Source organism: Rhinoderma darwinii, chromosome 6 (genome assembly GCF_050947455.1).
Source record: "Rhinoderma darwinii isolate aRhiDar2 chromosome 6, aRhiDar2.hap1, whole genome shotgun sequence".
Lineage (NCBI taxonomy): Eukaryota > Metazoa > Chordata > Amphibia > Anura > Rhinodermatidae > Rhinoderma > Rhinoderma darwinii.
The window spans coordinates 75,588,060-75,607,534 of NC_134692.1; the positions used below are offsets into that span (position 1 = coordinate 75,588,060).

At 43.9% G+C, this 19,475-nt stretch overlaps 1 protein-coding gene across 1 annotated transcript in view; it reads left to right on the forward strand.

The window, feature by feature from the left end:
- Nucleotides 1-19,475, forward strand: part of DNAH7 (dynein axonemal heavy chain 7) — a 533,102-nt gene that overhangs the window by 23,431 nt on the left and 490,196 nt on the right. Inside the window, exons 5-7 of the mRNA XM_075829965.1 lie at nt 7,262-7,349; nt 8,505-8,685; nt 9,470-9,542. Of these exons, the coding sequence (XP_075686080.1) occupies nt 7,262-7,349; nt 8,505-8,685; nt 9,470-9,542 (342 nt within the window). The remainder of the gene's footprint in view (nt 1-7,261; nt 7,350-8,504; nt 8,686-9,469; nt 9,543-19,475) is intronic.

Here is a 19,475-nt window from a genome sequence, read left to right on the forward strand (position 1 = left end):
CTTACTTATGGTTTTGTAGCCCATTCCAGCCTTGTGCAGGTCTATGATCTTGTCCCTGACATCCTTAGAAAGCTCTTTGGTCTTGCCCATGTTGTAGAAGTTAGAGTCAGACTGATTAATTGAGTCTGTGGACAGGAGTCTTTTTATACAGGTGACCATTTAAGACAGCTGTCTTTAATGCAGGCACCAAGTTGATTTGGAGCGTGTAACTGGTCTGGAGGAGGCTGAACTCTTAATGGTTGGTAGGGGATCAAATACTTATTTCTCTGTGCACAATGCAAATAAATATATAGAATTTTGACTATGTGATTTTCTTTTTTTTTTTTTATATAATCTATCTCTCACTGGTAAAATTAACCTAGCCTAAAAATTCTAGACTGTTCATGACTTTGACAGTGGGCAAACTTACAAAATCAGCAAGGGATCAAATACTTATTTCCTTCACTGTATAATGGCAGAAACAAAAAGTTTACATTAGCATATGAATCATAAAATGGAAATGCAAATATACAGGGGGAGCGGAGAAGGAAGGAAAGCGAGAAAGGTGAAGAGGGATGTCAGCGACCCAAGATGCGCCACTGGCCAAAGAGATTCAAGTGTGATCTTCCAGCCAACGGGAGAGAGCATCACTCTCTGTAAACAGAATTCAACTCTTCCAGGTAGTTAGGAATCTATCTTGTTTTCCATTGTCCCCTGCCAGGAAACTCTCCATTCTCATGATATGATTCAACTCGGTTACCCATTCACGAAGAGAAGGGCATCCCGTAGATTTCCAGTTTCTAGGAATCACACACCTGGCTGCAGTAAGAAAATGTCTGAAGATACCTTTTTTCAGAGCTGTGACATTACCTGGCAAAAGGGATAATAGTCCAATAGCAGGTTCAATAGGCATTTGAGAGTCAAACATTACATGATATAGTTTGAATATGTTAGTCCAAAATGGAGACAAATTGGGACATTCCCACCATATGTGTAGCATGGTTCCCAAAGCAGAAAGGCATTGCCAACATTGATCAGACATGGAAGGAAAGGCTCTGTGTAGCAAGACCGGGTAACGGTACCAGCGGGTAAGAATCTTAAAATTATTTTCCTGAGCACAGCAAGCTGAGGGCAGTTTATGTGTAAGCAAAAATTTTTTATACCAATCCTCATCCTGTATATGAAACCCTAATTTACGATCCCACGCCTGTACGTATCTAAGCTGCGAAAGCACGTAGGGTCATGAAAGTTCATGACATATCTGTTAAACAGATACCATTATAGTCTATGGGTGATAGATGCCACTGTTAGGTATCCGTTTAATGGATCCGTCAACAATAGTATAATGATATCCGTTTAACGAATACGTCATGAAAGGCTATTGGTAAAGCTCCTGATGTATCTGTTAAATGGATGGCTGTGACTAATGCCATACAGTGGCATACCTAAATATTAGCCCCTTGGAGACGCAGCCATTTTTGAGATTTTCATTTTCGTTTTTTCTCCCCGCCTTCCAAAAGCCATAACTTTTATATTTTTCCGTTGACATAGCTGTATGAGGGCATTATTTCATGTGCCATATAATGTACTGAGAAACTGAAAAATAATTCTTTGTGGGGTGGAATGGGAAAAAAACTGCGAATCCACCTTTGTTTTTTGGGTCTTGTATTTACGTATATCGTGCAGTAAAAGTGACATGTTAACTTTATTCTACGGGTTGATTCGATTATGGAGATACCAAATGTATATAGTTTCTTCATGTTTTTTGGTTTGTTTTGAACATTGATTTTTATTCAAATTTTTTTTCAAGATATACAATCACAATATGAAAATATACAGAGTATGAGTTATACGTCAGTATAATATCAAAACTTGTTTAACAGTAAAACAATAGGAGTTTGGAAGAAAACGTACAAAATGTAGGATGGTAGGCCGAGGCAGATCAGTGATAAAGTCCATAATGTCCTTGGGCAGCGTGGGCCACCAGAAATAACGGGCAATCAGATCCCGGGTCTTACGGGTTCCCGCGTGACTTGCCAGTCTAGAAGAGTGTCCCCAGCGGAGGATTCTCCCTTGGTCAGCCAGGCGCACAAAAGTCCTCCATGGAGGAATGTCCCCAACTTGCAGGGGATTGACAGAGACAATGCAAGAGGGATCAATAATGTTCTGTGGTATTTCCAGGGTCTCTTCTGTCTCGAAAGACCTGGACAAGGCATCGGCCCTCACATTCTTGTCGGCCGGGCGATAATGGAGCTCAAACTGGAACCTGGTAAAGAACAGCGACCACCTGGCCTGACGAGGGTTCAGCCATTGGTCCGTCTGAAGATAGGTGAGGGTCTTGTGGTCCGTAAAAATCAGAATGGGATGAGCTGCGCCCTCTAGTAGAGGTCTCCACTCCTCCAGGGCCAATTTGATGGCCAGTAACTCCCGATCCCCAATCGAGTAGTTGCGTTCTGCGGAAGAGAAGAGCTTAGAGAAATATCCACATACCCTTGACTTGCCCATGGAATCTCTCTGAAACAGGAGTGCACCGACAGAGGATGCGTCCACCTCCAACGAGAACTGTAGAGAAACATCTGCATAATGGAGGATAGTGGCTGACATGAAGGCAATCTTCAGGCTATTGAATGCGGACTCTGCCTCAGGAGTCCACACCTTGGCATTCATGCCCTACTTAGTGAGGTTAAAGATAGGAGATATCAGTGAGGAGAAGTTTGGAATAAACTGTCTGTAAAAATTGGCGAATCCCCGAAATTTTCCTCACCTGCTGCTGGATCTGTTCCAAGAGATCCTGTATTATGCCCTGTTCACATTGAGTTTTTTGCTGGCAAAAAATTCTGCCTCAAAATTTTGTCTTGAATTTTGAGGCAGATTTTGACCTGCCTGCACGTCGCTTGCCGCGTTTTTTGTCCGCGGCCATTGAGTGTGCAGGCAAAAACGCACCGAAAAACGCTTTCTCTGCCTCCCATTGATGTCAATGGGAGGTCAGAGATGTAAACGCCCGAAGATGGGGCATGTCGCTTCTTCCTTCTCCCATTGAAATCAATAGGAGGCGTTTGCAGCCATTTTTTGGTGCGTTTTCCGACGCGGCTTCCACGTCAAAACGTGTCAAAAAACGTCCGAAAATGCCTCCAATTGATTCCAATAGGAGGCGGAGGCGTTTTTTTCAGCGAGCGGTAAAACCGTCTCGCGGGAAAAAGAAGCGACATGCCCTATATTCGGGCGTTTACTCCTCTCACCTCCCATTGACATCAATGGGAGGCAGAGAAAGCGTTTTTTGCTGCGTTTTTGCCCGCGGCGCTCAATGGTCGCGGGCAAAAAACGCAGTGAAAAACGTGGCAAACGGTGTGCAGGCAGATCAAAATCTGCCTCAAAATTCCAGCCTGCAAAAAAACTCATTGTGAACAGGGTCTTACAGTGAAGCAATTCCACACAGCCCCGCTGTAAGCAATGCTACATAGCCCCCTGTATGTAATGCCACACAGCCCCCCTGTAGGTAATGCCACACGGCCACCCTGTAGGTAATGCCACACGGCCCCCCTGTAGGTAATGCCACACGGCCCCCCTGTAGATAATGCCACACGGCCCCCCTGTAGGTAATGCCACACGGCCCCCTTGTACATAGTCACCTCCTTTCCTGTAGGGGACAGTTCCAGAAGTCCCTCACTACACTGTCCATATATGGACAGTGAAGTGAGGGACTTCTCCTGAACCAGAATCTCTGACCACAGCAGTGGGGATTCCCTTCAGAAGTCCCTGATGTCACTGTGTCCATAAATGGACAGTGAAGGTAGGGACTTCTTCTGGAGCGGAATCCCCGGCCACAGCTTTGGCAACGCTGTGGCCGGGAATTAGGGATTCAGCTCCTCCAAGAGTGAAGAAGGAGGAGGCGTGGACGATGAGACAGGAGGAGGAGGGGATGTGTACTATGATTGATGACGCTCTGTGTCTTTGCTCAGCCTGCACTTCCTGCTGTGTAAAGACACGGTGCGTCATCAACTAGGTCTACAGGTGGCGGGACCAGAGGAGGTGGAGCTCTGAAGAGCTCATGAAACTTCCGCCCGGCCCACTGCCTGTAAATGTAGTTGATGACGTGCGTGCCTTTCTCAGCCGGAAGTGCTGCCTGAGCAAAGACACGGTACGTCACAGGAAATAAAAAATTTACCCTGGCACAGGTAAGTAGACACTATATTAGTAATGTTATTAAATATGTCTAAGTTAAAATTTAAATAAAATTTATTCCTGGACAACCCCTTTAAGTGGGTTTCCTGAATACAGAATAGATCACAATTTTGTTTTCGAGCTTCCTTCCATAAAAGGGAGCGTTTGAAGGGGCTGTTTAACCTCTTTACATTGAGAAAGCTAATATGGAGTACCATTGTGGAAAATAAACATGGTCACTACAAGATTAATACCAATAAATGTGTCATTTATGGGAAGTATGCTCAGCTCACATAAGACAGACCTAGTATAGCAAAGTTCTAGCAATCCGCACAAAAAATAAAAAGTAGTAACATAACAGATAACATAAAAAAAAGCATTAAATGTACTGTACAATCACTTACAGTCCTGGTTCCATACGAACCGTACGTGAACGTCCTGGTGAGGAGAGTGACCATCGGGTATAAGGAAAGGACATGTAGAGACCGGTTCCCCTCAGAACCCATATGAGGAGAGTGAAAAACATAAGATCATCATGTGGATTTCAAAGTCACGATGAACTTCGCATGTAGTGGAAAACATACGGGTGAACAGTCATGATATTTTGGGGTATCATAGAGTATCACATAGCACCTGAATATTTTTTAGATATGAAAAGAGAAGCGTCAAGTGTCCTCCGAAGAATGGGCTTTTTGGTCTACAGAAGACCATTCTTGAGCGAGAGTTGGAGTTTTTTTCCTGGATGGGGATTTGTCGCCATCTTGTGGATTAGATAGGGACCATTTCTGGAGCAGTAAAGCAGAATCTTTAGGATTGGAAATGGCGTGAGTAAATCCATTCCTCGTTAATATTAGTTTTACAGGATAACCCCATTTGTAGAAGATTTTATTATCTCTTAGAATCTCGGTAGATGCAGTAAACTTAAAGTGATAGAGGTGAATACGCGCCAAGACATCTCTAGGCACGCTCGCTGGGATAGATTTAGGTTTTGGGTTTCTGTGAACTATATCAGGAATTAGAGCCACAAACAGATCAGTGAGAAATTCTGACAATTGAGCGTCAGTAACAGTTTCAGGTATGTTGCGGAATCTGATGTTGTTCCTTCTGGAACGATCCTCCAGATCTGCCAGCTTTCGTTTTATGGTGGCTATATCGTCCTCTATTTCATCCTGTGCATCCACCCACTGATTATGTGCCCCACACATTCCTCCATTTTTTTCTTCCAAGTGTGCAGTGCGCTCACCTATGTCGGTGATATCAGATCTTAGAGATGATATAGCAGAGTGAATGTTATTCTGAAATGACTCTCTGAGATCTTGCAGCACGATTCTCATCTCAGCAGGGGAGTCAGGAGATTCTGATGCAATCCTGTGTGAGGCCGTATTGCTGCTGCATGGCAGAGGTCATGAAGGAGAGGTTAATTTATCTGGGGAAGCAGTTAAGGGGGGTGTGGGGCATTTCTGAGAAACTATTGCAAAGTCCTCTGGTAGTAAATGATTTATGGAGTTAGTAAATGAAGAAGCGCTCACCACCTGTGTAGTAAGCCGGAGGTCCTGCCGGAGGCGTATTTCAGCGCCATTTTGTGAAGTGGAGGGTGCAAAGAAGGATGTTAATTTCGGCGGACTAGAAGCTATTTTCTTGCTTCTAGTCATGATCTGGATGCTGATCAGGGTTCCTAAGAACGTTGCAAAACTGAAGAATCGTTTTAATCCGTTTATCACTGCTGTTTGAGCCACTTAACGGATATGGGTTCCGGAGCTCCGTCCTCACACAGTCTCTCCCCACGGCATCCAGCCAGTTTCTTCATGTTTTAGTACTTTTATAAAGAAACAACTTTTTGTTAAAAAACAAAATAATTTGGTATCACCACTTTATGAGACCCATTACTTTATGTTTCCGCCAATTTAGCGGTGTGATGTCTTATTTTTTTGCGGGACGAGCTGTCGTTTTTATTGGTATCATTTTTGGGGTACATGCAACTTTTTGATCACTTTTTATTCCATTTTTTTGGGGGTGCTATGGTGACCCAAAAACAGCAATTTGGGTGTTTTTAATATATATATATTTTTTGCGGCGTTCACAGAGCGGGTTAAATAACATTATATTGTAATAGTTCTGACTTTTACGGACGCAGTTATGTAAACTTTTTTTTTTAACATTACTCTAGGGAATATATGCGAAAAGGGTTTATTTTTTTCTTTTAATATTTTTATTTTTTTTGTACATTAAAAAACCAAAAATTTTGTTTAGCTGTATTTTACTTTTTATATTAGTCCCCCTAGGGGACTTAAACCAGCGATCGTTGGTTCACTTGCATGTCACTATACTGGAGGCAGGGCTTCATAGGAGTACAAAGATGGCATAACTGGGGGCCCCTAGGGTGCCATAACAACCATCACCCCCCCTGATTGTGTTTTGGGGGGGGGGGTCAGATGGCACATTAGAGGGGGCCGCCCCCTTGTTTCAATGGCTTAAATGCTGCAGTCGCTATTGACCAGTAGTTAAACGGGTGGAATTAAAGTGATCTTCGATTCCGCCTGTTGCACTGGGGTGTCAGCTGTAACATACAGCTGGCACCGCTCGGTATGGAGCGCGTTCAACCCGTAATCGCACTCCATACTTCCCCATGGCGGCTGTCATGTACATGTACGTGACATGTCACCAAGGGGTTAGACACCCATGTTAAAAAAACGTATACCACGTGGAATATATATTTTTGGGGCTCCAGCAGGACGGAATATCTTAGTCTACGACGCTATTTTATCCCTCAAAAAAATGGTATGCTGATGTAAACCAGCAGGGACGCTCTTTTGGTCCACGTCGGGCTAATAGAGCAATATGGACACGTTTAGCGTGTACGTCGGCAGCTCTCCTGATGTATTAAATGGACATCACAAATGTGATGTGAACAGGGAATCCGTCACAGCCTATATTTAATACACACAGCAGCTTTTTCCCGGTGAATACTTTAAGCGTAGGCCAAAAACGTGATGTGAACACAGCCTTAAAATGGGTATTTGTGTGGCAGCTTATTGTTTGCTCATTGCCTTCAGACATATGCCTGTGAAAACAGACGGATTTTATTTCTATTGAGTTGCGATGTGTATATTATCTTTTTCAGGAAAAATGATGGTGCTACAGTGCAGCCTTTTCAGTTTGATCAAGTTAGCGCATCTTCTGGCACATCGCCATTAGATAAAGACATTCTGGTAAGGAGGCAGTTTTGCAATTACAATAAAATGCTAAATGTCAAAAATGGCCACAAATACCTCTGGATTTGTGATATCACAAGCTAATAAATGTACATTTTTATGTTGACTTATATTTGAAGATTTATGAACTGGTTTGTGGCTTCTCTGTGGTACTTTTAGACTCACAGGCTAGACTAGGAATATGTGGTTGTGGTTTTCAAGGTGGTTTGGACTTTACTGTAATGGAATTCGCTGGTCTGGTTTCCTACAATGATTTCCAATTGGTGGCAGATGCCAGAACACAGTAAAGCCACCGAGGGTCAGACCTGAAACTGGATGCAGAGAGCAGGAATTGTTGGGTATAGTTGTAGATGCAAACTCCAAAACCACACACATAGGCCTCATGCACACGACCGCGTTCAGTCCGTGATATACGGACCGCATGTCGGCCGCTTTTCCCGAACTGAACACAATTCAGGGAGCCGGACTCCCTTTACCTGTGTTCGGTCCGTGGAAATGCGGCCGACATGCGGTCCATATAACACGAACCGAACACAGTTCAGGGAGCCGGGCTCCCCGTATATCACGGAGCGAACACGTTCGTGTGCATGAGGCCTTAATCTAGTCTTTGTCAATCTGATTGTGACACTAAGGCTTTATTCAGACGAACGGGAATTACGTCCGTGCAACGCGCGTGATTTGCACGCGCGTTGCACGGACCTATATTAGTCTATGGGGCCGTGCAGACATGGCCGTGATTTTTACTCAGCGTGAGTCCGCTGAAAAAAAGTCACGACATGTCCGTTCTTTGGGCGTTTTGCGCGAATCACGCACCCATTGAAGTCAATGGGTGCGTGAAAACCACGCATGCCGCACGGAAGCACTTCCGTGGGACGCGCGTGATTCGCGCAACAGCTGTCAAAAGGATGAATGAAAACAGAAAAGTACCACTTGCTTTTCTGTTTACAAACATCCAAATGGAGTGTCATAATAATGGCGGCTGCACGAAAAGCACGCAGCTGCGCATCATATGCTGCTGCCACACAGCTGTTAAGTGGCTTTTGCGCAGGCAAAACGCCGTGTTTTTGCGTGCGCAAAATCAACACGCTCGTGTGAATCCAGCCTATCTTTACATTTCTAGACCTTAATTTGCCTTTTCTTTTCTCACATTAGAGGTACAATTACTATATAAGCCATGGAATTGACACAGAACATGTAGCATCCATGGAAGATTCATGGCTAGAAAATGTCTTACGTTTGGTTCCGGAACATTTAAAGGTTTACACAGATAGTATTTACATGTTGTCAGGTGAAATGAAAGAAGATTATCTTCTTAGTGTAAAGAAAGCGATTGGTGAGTTGTTTTTTCATTCAAAACTCTTTTCGATATTGTAGCTTGAATTCCAGCTCTCTATCTAATGTATCTGTTTAGATAGTCCAGCTCTCTATCTAATGTATCTGTTTAGATAGTCCAGCTCTCTATCTAATGTATCTGTTTAGATAGTCCAGCTCTCTATCTAATGTATCTGTTTAGATAGTCCAGCTCTCTATCTAATGTATCTGTTTAGATAGTCCAGCTCTCTATCTAATGTATCTGTTTAGATAGTCCAGCTCTCTATCTAATGTATCTGTTTAGATAGTCCAGCTCTCTATCTAATGTATCTGTTTAGATAGTCCAGTTCTCTACTTCTGCAAAACCCAAGTACTGAATGTTCTTACAGATTTGAAATAGGTTTTCTTTTCCAAACTGTTGGAAAACCCCTGTTTAAGTTGCATATGACTAGAAATAAAAACTGACACATACTCACCTTTTAAATACCCTGCTGATCCAAGTGAACAAAGAACGGCTGGGAACCACGGAACCACCGGAGCAGCGTGGCAAAAAACATCTGTGAATAGAACCCTTCATGTTATTTTAAATGCAAAAAATACGTTTAGATTAATATACATACCTGAAATTTTTCATACCACTCATAGTTACTCAATATGGATAGGACTATAGTATGATGGGTCATACTATATTAACATATTAGTGATATCTTATAAATATATATATTATATTAGTAATGAATAGCCAATTTACCAATCACATACATATTATTGTCTATAAGAAAAAATACATTTTCTGTTTCTTTTAGTTGACTTTGTTTTAAAAGATCCAAGGGAGAAGAATGAGAATAAGGAACTAATTCTGGAACCACATCGTTTAGAGTAAGTCATGTTTTATGAGGTCTATATATTTACTATAATGTGCTTTTATTAAATGGCCACTAACATTTGGAACAACTTAGTCTGAACAAATCTGCAAATCACTTTGATTAAAAATGTTTACGTTTTCCACTCGAAAAACCTTGATTAAAATCCCTGCAACTAGGGGGTCTCCCTTCTTTGTCCACTCACAGTTACTAAGGCAAACCGTATACTGCTTCCATTCCCAACTGTGTTTTCAACTGGTGAGATCTCCCCTGGTGGCATATAAAAGATAAGAATCTCAGCTTCCATATGCCATTATAACTCGAGGTGGTAGACAGCCCGAAATATGGCTATTTGAAGCGACCCTCCCCCAACCACGATTAGTGAAGCATCAGTCTGTAGCAATGTGTTACTGGCAGATTTGTAAGTTTGGTCCACGCTGCCAGCCTCAGAGAGGAAGACAAGTTGGGGTGCAGACAGAACAGGGCGCATTGCGCCAGAATAAACAATGATACAGTTCTTATAAAGGGTTACACAGGTACAGCATGACCTCCCAATGAGGTCTCTGCATGATTTTACTGAACTCATCAAAACTCAGGTACCCTTTAAACATAAAAATCTATCATATGCAGTATCATCATTGTTGTGACCTTTAAAGGGGTTTTCCCATCTTGGACAATTATGGCATATCTGCAAGATATGCCATAAAAGTCTAATAGATGCGGGTCCCACGTCTGGGACCCGCACCTATCTCTAGAACGGGCCGCCTAAACCCTGTTCTATCTTACCCGGCTCCGATGCCTCCCGGCCATTTCCTGGTTAGGTGGTCGGGAGTTACGGAAACAGCTGAGCGCTCACTGAGCTACGCAGTTTCCATAACTCCCATAGAAGTGAATGGCAGTTACTGAAACAGCGTAGCACGGCGACCTATGCGGTTTCCGGAACTCGGTAGCTAGAGAAACAGCGTAGCTCGCCGTCCTATTCGGTTTCTGTACTTATTTTTATGTGGCGTATATCGCGCTGGCCATTAAAGCTAATGCAGTGACCATAAACGAAAAATGCTCGGAAACAAGTGCTGCAGGACTTTTGTGCCTCCCATTGATTTCAATGCGAAGTCAGAGGCAAAAAATGTGGCAAGAAAGGACATGCCGCCTTTTGCTCCCGTGAGCGGGCATAAGGCGCCCGGAAAAAAAAAAAGCTTCTGCCCCCCCATTGAAATCAGGCGTTTTTTGACACATCTCCATTTTTTCAACAGGCAAAGGACAAAAAACGTGAGAGTCCTTTTACCTAAAACGCGTCACAAACTCGTTAAAAAATGCCTCGGCTGTTCATTGCATTTTTTCCTTCTCCCATTTATTTCAATGAGGTTTTTGAGGCGGAAAATGCCTCAATTTAGGGCATGTCGATTCTTTTTGAAAACAATAGGAGGTCCGCAATAGGTTTTCCGCAGCAAAAAATGTGTAAAAAAAACTCAGTGTGAACAGGTCCTTTTATTGCAAAATGTTTTAAAAACTTGTACATTATGAGTTGATTTTGTTTCAGAGTCACTATTCCACACACAGAAATCTTTACCACTTATGCATCCTTGTTTTGTCACTGGTAATAACAGCCTTGGAAACATAAATTCTTTTTTTATCCTATAATATGGAGTAGGGTTGTCACCTTACCAGAATTTAGAATTTTGGCAAAAATGCAGAAAAAGAAACACACACACACGCCGTGATCTTGCGAGATCACGCTGTGCTGTCACTTACTCACACATTAACGTTACTGAAGTACCTTGAGAGTGAATAGACATCACCTCCAGCCAGGACGCGATGTCTATTCAAATCCCGACACTTCAGTAACGTTTGTGTGGGACTTACTCACACAGCACAGCATGATCTCGCGAGATCACGCTGTAAATGACAGCACAGCGTGATCTCGATGTGCTGTGCTGTAAGTCCCACACAAACGTTACTGAAGTGTCTGGATTGTGAATAGACATCGCGTCCTGGCTGGAAGCGATGGCTATTCACTCTCAAGGCACTTCAGTAACGTTAATTTGTGAGTAAGTGACAGCACAGTGTGATCTCGCAAGATCACTATGTGCTGAGTACATGAATGGCGAGAAGTGTATGACGCGGATCTCTTTACAACGCCCACTTGGTCAAAAAGTAATTCACACTACATGTCCTGCTCCCCGTTCCTTTAATCGTATATCAATAATTGGTGGTGTACACCTAGTGTGAATCTAATTGCTCCAACATTATATATAAAATTGTACGAGGGTAATACCTATCAAAACATATTTCTTTACAACGCCCACTTGGTCAAAAAGTAAAAACACGCTCAGTTGTCTATTAAGAAAGTAATTAGCATAAATCAAAATAGGCCATAACAAAATGTATTGTTTTTCAAAATAAAAACCACTGCTGTTATCTACATTACAGCGCCGATCACATTATGTAGGAGATAGAGCACTTATAATGTGATGACAGAGCCTCTTTAATGTACTGGCATATATCTATATGCCAGTACATTAGCCCGTGTACTGATAGTACACAGGCAGCTATTAGGGCATACCTATCAAAACATATTTCTTTACAACGCCCACTTGGTCAAAAAGTAAAAACACGCTCAGTTGTCTATTAAGAAAGTAATTAGCATAAATCAAAATAGGCCATAACAAAATGTATTGTTTTTCAAAATAAAAACCACTGCTGTTATCTACATTACAGCGCCGATCACATTATGTAGGAGATAGAGCACTTATAATGTGATGACAGAGCCTCTTTAATGTACTGGCATATATCTATATGCCAGTACATTAGCCCGTGTACTGATAGTACACAGGCAGCTATTAGGGCATACCTATCAAAACATATTTCTTTACAACGCCCACTTGGTCAAAAAGTAAAAACACGCTCAGTTGTCTATTAAGAAAGTAATTAGCATAAATCAAAATAGGCCATAACAAAATGTATTGTTTTTCAAAATAAAAACCACTGCTGTTATCTACATTACAGCGCCGATCACATTATGTAGGAGATAGAGCACTTATAATGTGATGACAGAGCCTCTTTAATGTACTGGCATATATCTATATGCCAGTACATTAGCCCGTGTACTGATAGTACACAGGCAGCTATTAGGGCATACCTAAGTATGCCCTAACAGGAAATATGGTCAGACAGCCCTGGGGTCCTTCAATTGACACTATGCGGTCTGTCCATATAATGTATGTCCCTCCATCGCATCACAGGGAATCCCCCCTTCTCATTTTCTTTTTGAATGCCATGGTCAGCTTTGATTGCGGCATTCAAGGGATAACGGCGGAGATTAGGGTTTTTTTCTGATCTTCGCCATTAGAGAGGGTTTGTGGTTGTTTATTACAGCCATTGCACTGCTCCTGATTATGATAATGTGATGTGTCCGGCGCTGCACTAATGAACACTGGCACTAAAGACAGAAGACATGGGAGCGCTGTGTAGTGCGCGCCATGTTCTCTGTCTTCAGGGCTGGTGCGCTGCTGCTCAAAAGTGCAGCGCCGGCCACATCACCCCATGCTACACACGAAATTCATGTATTACAATACTAAGCTGTACGGCCGCCCAGCTTAGTATTGAAATACATAAATTCACAGTATTGGACCGTTTGAGGGTGTTTAAATAGTATCGATGTTTCGATGCATCGTGCTACCCCAGTATGGGGTAACATTTAAAGCTCACATTCCATGGCCATATTATGTTTCTGTTATGTACAAAAATGAACCGGGCGGCTTACATAGAGATGCATGAGCCCCCTAGTGTACTTCTGTATGCCTTCGATATCATACGGAGGCATAGGGTTTTATTCTTTATGAATCCAACCCCAAAAATTTTTGTGCCATGCTCCATCAGACTCTGTATGTACCGAGGGGTTCTCCCCTAGAAGCATTCTTGCAGGTTATAATCACTTTATACACGCGTCACTAGTCTGATGGAGCCTGTACAGCAGTGCACAAAGGATAAACCACTCTGTACAGGCTCTGTGCACAGGCGTCTGCGTGTGCATGAGCCTCTAAAAGTATATCTAAAGTTTAAAGCGGATCTGTCATCATACTTTATTATCCTGTTTAGCCCAAGAAGTGCAAAAAAATATTGTGCCGTTTGGCTAATAGCAGCTAGCAAAGAATACAGAGGACTCATAGTTATGAATCTACTATATTAATGAGGGGAGTGCTTCTCTGCCTCCTCCCATCTCTGTGCAGTGATTTATGGTTACCGTGTATTCAGCCAGATACATGGTAGCTCGTCAGTCACTGGGCAGGGAGAGGCGACTGTATTATTTGCTAGCTGCTGTTAGCCAAATGGTACAATATTTGTTTGTGCCGTTTGGGCAAATAGTGTAGCGAACCTGTCCCTATACTATGCTGCCCTTCAATGGTCACTAACTTTTTCATAAATGAGTAGTACAAGTGAATATAACTTTTTGCTTCTTTCTACAACTTATCAGACTCCCCTAACGGTTTACTTACTCTGAACTTGTGGTTCCTCAGGACGAGAATTTATTTCTGTTACTTATTTAGCGCCAACATATTCCACAGCGCTGCACAGAAGTTGTTCATTCACTGTCCCCAGTAGGGCTTACAATCTTAATTCCCTACCTGTATATATATTGGAGTGTGGGAGGAAGCTAGAGTCCCCAGAACAAACACCGGAAGTACATACAAACTCCATGCAGATGTTGTCCTTGGTGGGATTTGAACCCAGGACCTTAAGTGCTCCTAGGCAACACTGTGCTGTTCAGTGACACATCAGGTTACAGCTGCACATAGTAGTCTATAGAGAGGAGAGCAGGAGTGAGAAAAATACATAGACATACAGACGTTGCAGCAGCTTTCCAGTAAGTGTTATAGTTCACTGCAATGCTGGATTCTCAGCTACACTGCTCATTACTGCTGTATAATGTCCCCCATGCTGCTTCTGCTTCTATATATGTTAGATAGATAGATAGATAGATAGGAGAGCAGAACGTTCTCTTCTCTGTGTGCTGTGTATAGAAGACATGATAGCAGTTAGGCTTCGCTCACTAGCTCAGAGAAAACAGAGAATTATAGAAAGAGCCTGAGGAGCGCAAAACTGCTTAAAAAAATGCAGAATACAAGTCATATAATGGCCAGAAATAGGCTTATTCCTCATGTACACACACAGGACAGCCTATTCTGAAGTCACCTGAAAGATTAGAGACACTTTAAACAAGGCAGCATGGTATGATGACAGATCCACTTTAACAGAAGGCAAGGGATTGTATTTCTCTCCATAGCTGTAGTGTATATACAGTGAAGGAAATAAGTATTTGATCCCTTGCTGATTTTGTAAGTTTGCCCACTGTCAAAGTCATGAACAGTCTAGAATTTTTAGGCTAGGTTAACTTTACCAGTGAGAGATAGATTATATATAAAAAAAAAAATCACATAGTCAAAATTCTATATATTTATATGCATTGTGCACAGAGAAATAAGTATTTGATCCCCTACCAACCATTAAGAGTTCAGCCTCCTCCAGACCAGTTACACGCTCCAAATCAACTTGGTGCCTGCATTAAAGACAGCTGTCTTAAATGGTCACCTGTATAAAAGACTCCTGTTCACAGACTCAATTAATCAGTCTGACTCTAACCTCTACAACATGGGCAAGACCAAAGAGCTTTCTAAGGATGTCAGGGACAAGATCATAGACCTGCACAAGGCTGGAATGGGCTACAAAACCATAAGTAAGACGCTGGGTGAGAAGGAGACAACTGTTGGTGCAATAGTAAGAAAATGGAAGACATACAAAATGACTGTCAATCGACATCGATCTGGGGCTCCATGCAAAATCTCACCTCGTGGGGTATCCTTGATCCTGAGGAAGGTGAGAGCTCAGCCGAAAACTACACGGGGGGGAACTTGTTAATGATCTCAAGGCAGCTGGGACCACAGTCACCAAGAAAACCATTGGTAACACATTACGCCGTAATGGATTAAAATCCTGCAGTGCCCGCAAGGTCCCCCTGCTCAAGAAGGCACATGTACATTCCCGTCTGAAGTTTGCAAATGAACATCTGGATGATTCTGAGAGTGATTGGGAGAAGGTGCTGTGGTCAGATGAGATTAAAATTGAGCTCTTTTGGCATTAACTCAACTCGCCGTGTTTGGAGGAAGAGAAATGCTGCCTATGACCCAAAGAACACCGTCCCCACTGTCAAGCATGGAGGTGGAAACATTATGTTTTGGGGGTGTTTCTCTGCTAAGGGCACAGGACTACTTCACCGCATCAATGGGAGAATGGATGGAGCCATGTACCGTCAAATCCTGAGTGACAACCTACTTCCCTCCACCAGGACATTAAAAATGGCTCGTGGCTGGGTCTACCAGCACGACAATGACCCGAAACATACAGCCAAGGCAACAAAGGAGTGGCTCAAAAAGAAGCACATTAAGGTTATGGAGTGGCCTAGCCAGTCTCCAGACCTTAATCTCATCGAAAACTTATGGAGGGAGCTGAAGATCCGAGTTGCCAAGCGACAGCCTCGAAATCTTAATGATTTACAGATGATCTGCAAAGAGGAGTGGGCCAAAATTCCATCTAACATGTGTGCAAACCTCATAATCAACTACAAAAAACGTCTGACTGCTGTGCTTGCCAATAGAGATGAGCGAACTTATGAAAAGTTCGGTTCGGCTAGTTCGCTGAATTTCACGAAAAAGTTCGATTCGGACCGAACCTGTAATTTCCATGCGCCGAGCATGGTACTTTCCAGGGTGCTGAAAGAGTTAATGGGCTGCACTAACTCTTTCAGCAACCTTGACAGTACATGCTCGGCGCACGGAAAATGCAATTTTTATGTAATAATAAAAAAAAAAAAATACGTTCATACTTACATTCCTCCTGTCCGGCCTCCAGCGATGACGTTTCATCCATGTCGCCGCTGCAGCCAATCACAGGCTGTAGTGGCGGTCACGCACGTCAGGATGACGTCAGAAGGCCGGCCTCCAGGGATGACGCTTCATCCCACGTGACCGCCTCTGCAGCCAATCACAGGCTGCACCGGCCTCTGCAGCCAATCACACGCTCCTCTCCTGAAATACTCTGTGCTGCGCTGCCTTAAACTCTGTGGACAGGTCTGGATCCTGTTTCTTTTAAATGCTGCTGGGGAACCCACTCGATCCACTATATAAGGCTGCGCTACAGTGCAGCATTTAAAAGAAACAGGATCCTGACCTGTCCACAGAGTTTAAGGCAGCACAGAGTATTTCAGGAGAGGAGCGTGCAGATTCAGTGCTGCTGTGAACTCTGCTCTTACCATTACGTGGCTCTCAGTCTGTTACCTCTCCTCCACTCCTGTCCTCAATAACACCTTCACATGATTGGCAAGTCACCACGTAATGGTAAGAGCAGAGTTCACAGCAGCACAGAGTATTTCAGGAGATGAGCGTGCGGATCTTGTTCGGGGTGGTGACTTGCCAATCATGTGAAGGTGTTATTGAGGACAGGAGTGGAGGAGAGGTAACAGACTGAGCTACGTAATGGTAAGAGCAGAGTTCACAGCAGCACAGAGTATTTCAGGAGAGGAGCGTGCAGATTCAGTGCTGCTGTGAACTCTGCTCTTACCATTACGTAGCTCTCAGTCTGTTACCTCTCCTCCACTCCTGTCCTCAATAACACCTTCACATGATTGGCAAGTCACCACGTAATGGTAAGAGCAGAGTTCACAGCAGCACAGAGTATTTCAGGAGAGGAGCGTGCGGATCTTGTTCGGGGTGGTGACTTGCCAATCATGTGAAGGTGTTATTGAGGACAGGAGTGGAGGAGAGGTAACAGACTGAGAGCTACGTAATGGTAAGAGCAGAGTTCACAGCAGCACTGAATCTGCACGCTCCTCTCCTGAAATACTCTGTGCTGCTGTGAACTCTGCTCTTACCATTACGTAGCTCAGTCTGTTACCTCTCCTCCACTCCTGTCCTCAATAACACCTTCACATGATTGGCAAGTCACCACCCCGCACAAGATCCGCACGCTCATCTCCTGAAATACTCTGTGCTGCTGTGAACTCTGCTCTTACCATTACGTGGTGACTTGCCAATCATGTGAAGGTGTTATTGAGGACAGGAGTGGAGGAGAGGTAACAGACTCGTAATGGTAAGAGCAGAGTTCACAGCAGCACAGAATCTGCACGCTCCTCTCCTGAAATACTCTGTGCTGCTGTGAACTCTGCTCTTACCATTACGTAGCTCAGTCTGTTACCTCTCCTCCACTCCTGTCCTCAATAACACCTTCACATGATTGGCAAGTCACCACCCCGAACAAGATCCGCACGCTCATCTCCTGAAATACTCTGTGCTGCTGTGAACTCTGCTCTTACCATTACGAGTCTGTTTCCTCTCCTCCACTCCTGTCCTCAATAACACCTTCACATGATTGGCAAGTCACCACGTAATGGTAAGAGCAGAGTTCACAGCAGCACAGAGTATTTCAGGAGATGAGCGTGCGGATGTTGTGCGGGGTGGTGACTTGCCAATCATGTGAAGGTGTTATTGAGGACAGGAGTGGAGGAGAGGTAACAGACTGAGCTACGTAATGGTAAGAGCAGAGTTCACAGCAGCACAGAGTATTTCAGGAGATGAGCGTGCGGATGTTGTGCGGGGTGGTGACTTGCCAATCATGTGAAGGTGTTATTGAGGACAGGAGTGGAGGAGAGGTAACAGACTGAGCTACGTAATGGTAAGAGCAGAGTTCACAGCAGCACAGAGTATTTCAGGAGAGGAGCGTGCAGATTCCGTGCTGCTGTGAACTCTGCTCTTACCATTACGTAGCTCTCAATCTGTTACCTCTCCTCCACTCCTGTCCTCAATAACACCTTCACATGATTGGCAAGTCACCACCCCGAACAAGATCCGCACGCTCCTCTCCTGAAATACTCTGTGCTGCTGTGAACTCTGCTCTTACCATTACGTGGTGACTTGCCAATCATGTGAAGGTGTTATTGAGGACAGGAGTGGAGGAGAGGTAACAGACTGAGAGCCACGTAATGGTAAGAGCAGAGTTCACAGCAGCACTGAATCTGCACGCTCCTCTCCTGAAATACTCTGTGCTGCCTTAAACTCTGTGGACAGGTCAGGATCCTGTTTCTTTTAAATGCTGCACTGTAGCGCAGCCTTATATAGTGAATCGAGCGGGTTCCCCAGCAGCATTTAAAAGAAACAGGATCCTGACCTGTCCACAGAGTTTAAGGCAGCACAGAGTATTTCAGGAGATGAGCACGGCCGGCCACGGGCAGCCGGTCGTTTTTCCGAGCCGTGCTCCCATTATAAAGTATAGGAGCACGGCCCGTAAAATAAAAAAATAGAACATGTTCTATCTTTTTAACGGCACGGGCACCTTCCCGTGAGAAAACGGGAAGGTACCCGTGGCTAACAGAAGTCTATGGGCCCGCTATTTCGGGTCGTAATTACGACCCGTAATAACGGGTGTTTTTACGGTCGTGTGCATGAGGCCCCGTAATGACGGGTGACTACATGTGTGCACCCGTCATTACAGCAGCGTTGCTAGGCGACGTCAGTAAATAGTCACTGTCCAGGGTGCTGAAAGAGTTAACTGATCGGCAGTAACTGTTTCAGCACACTGGACAGTGACTACCGATCACAATATACATCAACCTGTAAAAAAAAAAAGACGTTCATACTTACCGAGAACTTTCTGCTTCCTCCAATCCGGTCTCCTGGCCGTTGCCTTGGTGACACGTCCCTCTCGACATCCCTGGGTGACGTTACAGCCCATGTGACCGCTGCAGCCAATCACAGGCTGCAGAGGCCTCTGCAGCCAATGACAGGCTGCCGCGTCAGAAAAGAAGGTCGGACTGGAGGAAGAAGAGGGACTCGTCACCAAGACAACGACCGGGTACGTATGAAATGCTTTTTATTTTATTTTTAATTAGCAGCCTCTTTTC